This window comes from Chiloscyllium plagiosum, chromosome 30, assembly GCF_004010195.1.
Source record: "Chiloscyllium plagiosum isolate BGI_BamShark_2017 chromosome 30, ASM401019v2, whole genome shotgun sequence".
NCBI lineage: Eukaryota > Metazoa > Chordata > Chondrichthyes > Orectolobiformes > Hemiscylliidae > Chiloscyllium > Chiloscyllium plagiosum.
Genome location: NC_057739.1, coordinates 31,417,856 through 31,428,705, shown reverse-complemented (window position 1 = coordinate 31,428,705; position 10,850 = coordinate 31,417,856). Strand labels below are relative to the sequence as shown.

At 42.6% G+C, this 10,850-nt stretch overlaps 1 protein-coding gene across 4 annotated transcripts in view; it reads right to left on the bottom strand.

Annotated features, from left to right (window-relative positions):
* The window catches only part of LOC122564867 (ras-specific guanine nucleotide-releasing factor RalGPS1-like), a 706,864-nt gene that overhangs the window by 11,929 nt on the left and 684,085 nt on the right, over positions 1-10,850 (bottom strand). For all 4 annotated transcript variants that reach the window (XM_043720237.1, XM_043720241.1, XM_043720239.1 and 1 more), the window contains one exon: positions 7,454-7,546. In XM_043720237.1, the coding sequence (XP_043576172.1) occupies positions 7,454-7,546 (93 nt within the window). The remainder of the gene's footprint in view (positions 1-7,453; positions 7,547-10,850) is intronic.

Sequence of the window (10,850 nt, the reverse complement as noted above, 5' to 3'; positions counted from 1 at the left end):
TCACATTCTCAACTACCCTCCCCCAACCCCACTCTCTCCCAGTTTTCTCTCAGCCCCCTTTCCCCACATTCCTGATGAAGGGTTATGCTTGAAACGTCGACTCTCCTGCTCCTCGGATGCTGCCTGACCAGCTGTGCTTTTCTAGCATCCCGCGTTTCAACTACCAAGGAGACCAGTCAGCACGAATAAAGGTGGGAAAGTGAGTAGACATGGGCTAGGAGTGGCACAGGCCAGCACCGACAGGAGCAACTACTCTCCCACAGCAGCCGACAAGTAGTCTTCCTCTTCCCTGAGCCCGTGGACCACACATCAATAAATGTTTGCACTCATTTCCAGCTTTCTTTGATAAAGAACCCAGAGCCTGGTCATGATCCCGATACACCAGTCGATTCAGCAACCAGTAGTTTTGTACTTTAATGGATTCTTCCTTGCAGTGCAAAAGTTAATGCTGTCAATGATTTTGAGTGTGACAGCAGATGGTGCTGAGCTGTGGAACTGTCATCAACAGGGAACAGTGCACCCAAAGGTGACAGTAAGGTCCCCACCAAAACCTGCACTCGAGCCCCACAGCTATCATACACAGAAACCAGATAGAAAGATTAGTTGCCCTCCTAGGGCATAGACACATGGACAGTGACAGTTGGAGTCAGTGGAGTAAAATAATCTCCAGCAGGTCATGTTTGAAAGATGTCAAAAAGCATTTGAAAGTACTTTCTCTCCTGCCAGCAGACACCAGCCTGCTTTGATTAGCTGCTGTGGCTGGCAGAAGCAGACATTGTGCACACTTGTCTTTGGTCTAACAGACTGTACTTTCTGCAGAAATAAATCCTGCAAGACTTTTGCAGCATGAGCCAGATCGCAAAAGTGATCTTATCATCTGTTAAACAAATTACAAAATATATGATCAAATATTATCTTTTTCTTATCAAAATATTATTAAGTGGCTCTCAGGGAAGTCTCTATCCAAGCAGGAGTATGGATTGTGTATGTAGAATCATTTGAACCAGTCTACAGTCCAGTATCATCAATATTTCCCCACTCAACACCTGCCCTTTGCACTTTTGGTACAAATCGAACTTGCGGATGCCAAACACTGCTATTGGTTCCAAACTGTAAAGGGCACGTAGTCCCAGAGGGGCATCGAGCTGCTGCTCTTCCATTACAGAGAGAGATGGAGAGAGAAAGAGAACTGGTGGTGTTTAACCCAAGAGTCACCACGCCTCAGGGGAAGGGAACAGATTGCAAAGGTGGGAATTGAATGGTGCTGTAGGTGTCACTCTGAATCACAAACCAACCATCCAGCCAACTGAGCTAACCAACCTCTTCCAAGCTGTCATCACATTTTTGCTCCCTGGAAGCTCCCTAACTTGGCCCAGGATTTGAATGCAGTCACAATGTGTGGACCATGGACAATATTTGGGAAACTTTCAAACGTTCACCTTCTTAAGCGAATGCAATGCACCTAGGGTGACTTTATGGGATGGAATTTGTCCAGTAATCCTGATGATTGTTATGCGTGTTTTTTTTTCCTTGGGAAGATGGCTGTCCTGTATTTCCAAAGCCTCTGGTTGGCCAGTGACCTGGCATACTGCCTGCAATTTCTGTGCCTGCATCTTTCTGGTGTATGCGTGCAACTTGGGTGGTTGCACTGCGCTCCTCCCATAGGCCACAAGGTGGCAGTGGAACACCCCTCCCCTTAAAGAACGAGGGAAAATGTTTCTATTCTGAAGTCGCCGTACTGGACTTGAAAGATTAACTCTAGTTTCTCTCTCCACAGGTGCTGCTAGACCTGACGAGTTTCTCCAGCAATTTGTGTTTTTTTATTGTAGGTTTCAAGCATTTGCAGTATTTTGCTTGTTATGGGAACACATATTGAGTAATGCTAATGAATAATGTATCCATTCGTGTGAATATGTTCCAGTCAGTTGCACTGATAAAGAAAACCGAAATTGCTTAAGGTTGGCTTGGTTCACCAATAAATCTGGGCCCATTTTGTAGACAATGTACAAGAAATAAGCAGAAGTCCAGGAAAATTACCTCTCTCATGGGAGAAATTCAAGACTGAAGATACTGGTGAAGAAATAGCAAGATTCATTCAATAGGGAAAGGTCACTGTATAAGGCCGTCCTGAGGAACTTGGATATACCCCCTAGGCTGTATGCAGCAAACAATGAAATGTAAATGTACATTGTAAATATATATAACATGGCAAGTGCAGTCAGATGCCGCATATACTGTACTGATAAATAACAGATTCACTTTACACTTCATTTGGTGACAAATTTGAACTGATATGTATTTTTTTTTTTACAAATTTTAGGAAGAAAGTTTGTTTTATGGAAAATGCAATAAAATCCTTAAGGTTACGAAACAATCATTGTGATGGTAAGATTACCCTTCACCCTGAGTTGCTCTTGAGCAAGGATTGTAACTTCATGCCCAAAGTTTGACAATTCTGCTGATGTGAGAGGATACAGGATTATATTATCGAGCCGGACTTCTGTTTCACATGGAATTTACAGCAGAGACCCAGGCTTCACACAAGCCTCCTCTGCTTCCTTATCCTATTGGCATAACTTTCTTTACCTTTATGGCTCTTGGGTTTATTTAGCTTCTCGGTCACCTTAAACACTCCACAATGTTACCAATCCCAGAATAAAGACATTTCTTGGTTGGTGCTGACAAAAGACACATTTGGTCAGATGGTTCTGCCTTTCAGAGTGTGACTGATTGGCCAGTGGATATTGCCGTGGAGAATGCAGCACTTGATGGTTGGCTGTCAGGCTTTACTTAAGCTGTCAATCTCATTAATTGCTGAGTTTTCCATGGCAACGTCCTCTGGTCAATCAACTCATACTCTCTTTTCACACAGTATTGGACTTGATTGGATTTGTTATTGTCACATATACCGAGATAGAGCAAAAAGTATCGTTTTGTGCGTTAACTAGATAAATCATACTTTACGTAAGTACATCAGGGGGATAGAACAAAATGCAGAATATAGTGTTACAGCTACAGACAAGGTGCAGAGAGAGATCAACTCCAATATATGAGAGGTCCATTCACAAGTCTGATAACAGCAGGGAAGAAGCTGTTCTTAAATCTATTAGTTTTCAAACTTTTGTGTCTTCTCTTCCACCCTCTTCCATGGGACAGAGTATAGCTAGGTGGGAGGGATCTTTGATGATGCTGTCTGCTTTCCCAAGGCAGTGGAAGGAACTCTGGTTTTCGTGATGAACTGGGCTACGTTCACTACTCTCTGTAATTTCTTGTACTTTTAGGCAGATCAGTTGCCATACCAAGCTGTGATGCATTCAGATAGGATCCTTTCTATGGTGCATCTATAAAAATTGGTTAGAGTAATTGTGGACATGTGGAATTTCCTTAGCCTCCTGAAGTAGTAGTAGTTTTGGAATGCTTTATTCACTAACATCGACATGGATGGACCAGGGCAGATTGTTGGTGATATTTATTCTTAGGAACTTGAAACTGTCGAGCACCTCCACCTCAGCACCATCGGTACAGTATGGAAATAGGCCCTTCAGCCCAACAAGTCCATACCGACCCTCCGAAGAGTAACCCACCCAGACCCATTCCCCTACCCGATATTTACCTCTGACTAATGCACCTAACACTACGGGCAATTTAGCAAGGCCAATTCACCTGACCCGCACATCTTTGGACTGTGGGAGGAAATCAGAGCACCCAGAGGAAACCCATGCAGACACAGGGAGGAGGTGTAAACTCCACACAGACAGTCGCCTGAGGCAGGAATCGAACCCAGGTCCCTGGTGCTTTATGGGCATTGAGGGAGAGATTGTTGTCTTTGCACATGCCACAAAACGGTCTCTGTCTCATCACCATGGGTGTTGGTGTGTAGGAATGCAAGTTGCAGATCTTCTTCAAAATGTATCTTTCTTCAGGAATACTCAAGCTTCTTACTATCAAATGAATAAAAGAAATTTCTCCACAGTTCCATATTGCACTTATTAGTCACTATCTCATTTTCACAAACCTTAGTCTTGCACCTTCCCATTAAATCCTGACATGATCTTTTAACCACTATAAGGTCATCACTGTGCAGCAATAGCCCTTAATTCTAATGACAGTGACAGATGCTGGGCAGAATCCATTGCTGTTTTTGCCTTTTCGCCATCTTAGATCCTGTACAGAGCGTAAAGACACCAGTAAATCCTGTAGTTGGCAAGTTGTGAAGAAGAAAAGTGAGGCAAAGAACTGAAGCACATCTAAAAATGCGAAAGTGACAGAAGTGTCAAGTGTTCCTTGTCCCAATAACGAATGCGAGGGAGCAGCTTATTGCATGAAATGATACTTGTTTTGAGTACAACTTTAACGCCTCAGTTTTAACAATAATTTGGGTTTATGTACTGCCTTTAACAAAGTAAAATGGGTAATGCAATTGGACACTGACCCACATAACCTTGGTCATTGAGGTAGGTGTTTAGGAGTGTCTTAAAGGAGGAGAGGCAAAGAAATAGCAATGTTTAGGGAGGGAATTCCAAAGCTAGCAGCTGAAGGTTCATACATCATTGTTGGAGTGGTTCTAATCAGCTTGGAACAGACAAGATTAGTTTAGAGTTCTCTGATCTTTATTTAAGAATAATTTTTAACAAGTACTTTGGGTTGGACACGTTCACCCTAAAGCTGCGAGGAAATACACTACTGGGTTAGATAAACGCACAGTCACAAGATGGAGCTGTTCAACTTTCAAATAAGGCAGTCACGATCTTACCAACATTTATAAAAATGCAAAATAGTTAAAGAAACACAATAGTTCTGAACTGTTGCCACGACTAACTTTTCACTTCATCTGAACTGAACTCTGACTTCAAGCATTTGGTTGCTATTGTAGACAAAGTTCCAAATATTGTTCAAGTCTCATTTTGTTTCATTCATAATCAACCGGGCTTTATGAATAAAGCCCAGAGATCAATTTAAATCAAACCGAAACATGCACAGATGCAAAGTCATTAAGAGTTTAAGTAGACCATCAAATACCACATCAAAAGCATTAAACCCAAGATTCAGGGTAAATTGTCTTTGGCAGAAACATTGCTGTGTTTCTGGTTACATTACTTTTCTCAGAAATCAACAAAATTCACATTTTTCTTCATTTGGATGTGCCTTTTTCGACAAAGAAACTTTCTTTTAACTGGAAAAGGAACAATACTGTCAAATCAGGTACCGTAAAATAAAAGAGAGTAAAATCAGGTTCTGTAAAATAAGCCACTTCCCTTGGCCTCAGTAATGTTCCATAGCCTGAAGTTCCTTCCCACTGGTCAGTTCTCTCACTTCATCATTTGTGGCTCCTCTTGTCAATGTGCCACCAAAATAAAGACCATTTTGAGGTGATTCCAGATTTACAAAGGGCTGCTCAGACTGTTTGCGTAGGTCCAATGTCAATCAGCAGAGTGGATTTTTTATTCCATTCGCCTGGCCTGAATGGGAATGTTCCCCCAAGGAGGAACAGACCGGTGCATAACTCGCTCTATTGCGCAATCTCCTCAGTCACAGTTGGCAAACAATAGAAGATCACTTCCTTACTCTGTGTATGGGACATCACTGGTTTGACCAGCACTTGTTGTCGGTCCCTGGCTGTCCTTGAACTTGCTAGGAATTTTTGAAAGGGCAGTAAACAGTCAACCACATTGCTGTGGATCTGAACCACATGTTGTGCCAGACCAGGTAAGGACAGAGACATCCTTCCTTGAAGGACATTAGAGAATGAGATGGGATTTTACAGCAATTGATGGTGGCTACATGTCATTAGACTAGCCTTTTATGATACATTTTATTGAACTCAAATTCCGCCTTATGTCCAGAGTAGGTTTTAAACCCATGCCCAGCAAAACATTAACCGGAGGTTCTGGATTTCCAGTCCAGTGCCAGTCCCTATTTGACATGGATCCGATGAGTTGTATTATTCAGACCATACGAAAGCTCTGTAAGGTCACCACAAAGACCAAAACCACGTGAGTTGATATTTTTCTCCCTGTCAGTATCAATACCCACAATCAGCCCCAAAAATGCTGTTCTTCATCTATCACGTTTGTGAAACATTGCCAAAATATTTCACATTTGTTGTTCTGTTACTGCACAATCTAAGAGTTATAAACAACTCGAAAATCATGCTTCTGTGAGCTTTTGCACCACTGTTTGATATAGAACTCTACAGGAAGGGGCAAGAGCCATTTCCTTAAGAGGAACGCACAGCAAATGAATTGTCTGCAATGAATTGTAATCGCGGTCCCAGAAACAACTTGGTTTTATCTTTTCATGGGGCGATGGCGTCACTGGTGACTTGCTGCTCGTCCCTGTTTACCCTTGGAGGGTGAAGCTCACTAGACCATTTCAGAGGACAATTAAGAGCCAACCACATTGCGGTGGATCTGGAGTCATATGTAAGCCAGACCAGGTAAGGATGGCAAGATTTCCTTCTCTAAAAGATATTAGTGAACCAGGTAATTTTTAAAAATGATCAATGATGGTTTCCTGGTCACCGTTACCAACACCAGCTTTCAATCCCAGATTTTATTGATTGGAGTTTTGGTCCAGTAGCTGACAAGGAGAGGTTTGAATGCGTGTCTTTTGAAAGTTAATTACTAGTTTACTATGGATTTCTAGTCTGGTAACACCAAGCCACCAGTCAAACCACCGATTTAAGTAGTGCGTATGGTTGATTCCTGAATAGATATACATGCTTCAAGTACATATGTACTCTTAAGTGGTGAGAGTCAGAAGTCACAAGACACCAGGTTATAGTCAAACAGGTTTATTTGAAACACAAGCTTTCGGAGCATGCTGACTTCACCTGATGAAGGGACATCCCTCCAAAAAGCTTGTGGTTGTAAATATACCCGTTGGACTATAACCTGGTGTCTTGTGACTTCTGACCTTGTCCATCCCAGTCCAACATGGGCACCTCCACATCGTCAAGTGGTGAAAAAAAATGCAAAATCCCCTCCAAACCACTCACCATCTTGACCTGCAGCTCCATGGTTGTTCCTACAGTGCTAATGAACCAAAAGCCTGGAACGCCTTCCCTAACACTGCTGTGGTTGTGCTGAAACTACATGGACAGCAGTGGTTCAGGGACGTAGCTCACACCATCTCTTCAAGTACAAGTAAGGTTTAGCAATACATTCTGGTCTAGCTGGCGATGCCCACGTCCCATCAGTATGTTTTAAACAGTATTTTTTCAGATGAAATGAAAATGGCCACAAACTCGGGAACTTCAAGTCAAAAGCCATTAGTGACAGAAGAGAATAAAAATGAATATACAAAGCGATGTAAGAATAAGAGAAGTGGACATTTTTGTTGGCAAGAGATTATTTTAAAACCCATAACCAATACGTAAGGGAATTCATTTCACATTATAAATATTAAGAGATTTCCTAATACTCCCATTAACCTGAATCTGGGGATTACTTACATGCTTTCTCTCAGAGGCTCTCAGTGACTTTGCAGAGTAATACAGCAAGAGTGATCCAGAGAGTATGAGCCAGTAGCGAGTCCAGGATGACATCTGTAGGGAAGCAGAAGTAAAACAATGTTTCAACATTAAATCAAACATAGCTGTATTCCTTTGTGAACAGCCACCCTGACCTGGGTTACCCAGTTAGCCAGGCTGTAGGTCACCCTTTCCACATTTTAGACCCTGAACATTCTGCAATGTCGTCATTTTGTTTTGATGCTACACTGCAGGTAAGGAATATTGTTCTCTTTAGCAGCATGTTGCATCCCTGCTCCTACCTTGGGGTTACTTCACAAAGTTTGGACAAACCTCTCTTTCCTGACATGTTCCTCCAGTGAGGCTTCTGGAAGTATTGGTATAGTCACAGCAATGTGTACCCGGACTGGGTGGCTTATTGGTGATAAGTCATTAAAACGCAATGAGATTAGTGAAATTTCAATTATTACCATTCTGTATTGGCCATACATAGAGATAGAACATCGAACATATCTCAGTACAGCACAGGAACGGGCCCTTCAGCCCACTAGGGCTATGCTGACCGTGATGCCATTCTGAACTAATCCCATCTGCCTGCACATGGTCTGTATCCCTCTATTCTCTGCCTATTCATGTGTCTGTCTAAATGCCTCTCAAATATTGCTATTGTATCTGCTTCTACAATCTCCTGGCAGCACGTTCCAGGCATCTATCACCCTCAGTGCCTCACACATCCCCCTTAAGGGTTCCTCCTCTCGCCTTAAACCTAGGTCCCTAGTATTTTACATTTCCACCCTGGGAAAAAGACTTTGGCTATCCATGGCTTTCATAATGTTATATACTTCAGCAGGTTTTCCCTCAGCCTCCAACACTCGTGAAAACAACCCAAGTTTGTCCAAACTCTCCTTATAGTTAATACACCCCAATCCAGGCAATATCCTGGTAAAGCTCTTCTGCATTCTCTCCAAAGCCTTCACGTCCTCCCTATAGTGTGATGACCAGAGCAGCATACAATACTCCCACACGTAGCCTAAATATAATCTTCTACAGTTGCAACATGACTTGCCAACCTGTATATAGTCAATGTCGCAACCAATGAAGGTAAGCATGCGATATACCTCCTTTATCTCCTTATCTACTTGTGTTGTCACTTTCAGGGAGCTATGGACTTGTACCTCAAGATCCCTCCGTATGTCAATGTTTAGATGCTAAAAGGCATACTCTCACTCCCCTAAACCCTACCCACAATTTGGATAGAGTTTGCTGTGGTGGCAAACCCCTGGGAGGGCAGTTAATAATGAGGGTCAACGTGATGTCACTCAATTCAGGGAGGGCATTGCAACGAGAAATAGAGACAGATTCTGAATGAAGTATTTTATTTATAATTTCAGTGCCTTTTAATTGAGCTGGTCATATAAAAGAAAAGTGAAGCATTTTTTCATTTGATGAAGTGAATTCAAAGTATCTTTGCATTAAAACACACATGCTGAAGTGTAGCTGTTCTGTTCAGAATTTGCCAAAAGCGGAATCATTGCGTGTTATTGTAACAAAAGGGCAAAGGGCACTAAATATATTGGAAGCAGAAACATTTAATGCCTGTGATCAAGAGGGTAATTAGTTAGTTTTGTACTTGTTGTTGGTTTCCCACTTGTGAATAGATTCTTTCCCAGTATGAAATGAGGTTGTGTCTTTTTATCACGGAGACTGGATTACTCTACACCACCCTCCTTCAAACTGGTTACAGTTTATCATCTGGCTTTGTTGGTTTACGGGCACGAACACATGGTAGAACAGTGGACTCTTCCTAAAGCCCCACAGCACATTCCAGGCATCTATCACAAAAACTTGCCTCACACATCTCCCTTAAGGATTCCTCCTCTCACCTTAAACCTATGTCCCTCGTATTTAACCGTGTTTCAGTGTGAGTCAAATGATATACTAATGCCTATTGAGGGAGAACTCGCGAGGACTGGTACAGTATCGTCACAAATGAGGGATGGACTCTAAAGCTGTGTTGAAAAGGGAAGTGATTTGATAGATTATGAATACTAAACAAATCAACTATCCATTTTATACAGTTTTATTTTGGCCATAATCAGTTATACCTTGGCCCAATCCAGAATCTCTCTTCGCCTCTGCACATTTTACCTCTGAAACCTCCTCCTTTCCCCACTGAAAAAGAAAATGAATTTTCAGGGAGCAGCTGGTACTGACCAGGCTGGTGTTTATTGTCCCTCATCGTCTGAAATTTGAGACGGGTTGCATACAGCAGCACACTCCACAGAAATAACAACGTGCTAATGACCCGGTAATCTGCCTTTTTCCAATATTGATTGAGGCGCAGGACGCAGGACACTTCTAAGAACTCCCCTGCTCTCTTTCAGTGGGATTTTATTTTTCTATCCACCTGAGAAGGCAGACAGGGCTTCAGTTTAATATTTCTTCCAAGTGACAGCACCTCTGGGAATGCAGCACTCCGACAGCGCTGCACTGTACTGACAGCCCTCATTTTTGTTCCCGAGTCCTGGAGTGTTACTTAAACCCATAACCATGTCAGATTTGAAAACTGTGGCGCTGGAAAAGCAACATCCAAGGAGCAGGAGAGTCGATGTTTCGGGCATAAGCCCTTCATCAGGAATGCAGAGGGGGAAGGGGGCTTTCTCCATAATCATGTTACCTCAGGCAGGGCCCAGGAGGGGTGGGCTGGAGGGTTTGCACAATATGCTAATCACCAGGGCCCATGCTCTCATTGGCCATTTATGGCACTGAATGACATAGTGTCGGATGATGTGGGGTCTGTGTGGGTGGAATTGAGGAACCACAAAGGCAAAAAAACCATAGTGGGAGTTATGTACAGACCTCCTAACAGTGGTCAGGACCAGGGGCGCAACATGTATCGGGAAATAGAGAAGGCATGTCAGAAAGGCAAGGTCACAGTGATATGGGAGACTTCAATATGCAGGTGGACTGGGTAAATAATGTTGCCAGTGGATCCAAAGAAAGGGAATTCATGGAATGCTTACAAGATGGCTTTTTGGAACAGCTTATCATGGAGCCCACAAGGGAGCAGGCTATTCTGGACCTAATGCTATGTAATGAACCAGACTTTATAAAAAATCTTAAAGTAAGGGAACACTTAGGAAACAGCGATCATAATATGGTAGAGTTGAGACTGCAGTTTGAAAGAGAGAAGGCAAAATCGGATGTAATGGTGTTACAGTCAAATAAAGGTAATTATGAGGGCATGAGAGAGGAACTGACGAAAATAGACTGGAAGCAGAGCCAAGCAGGGAAGACAGTAGAGCAAAAGTGGCAGGAGTTTGTGGGTATAATTGAGGACACTGTACAGAGGTTCATCCACAAGAAGAGAAAGATTATC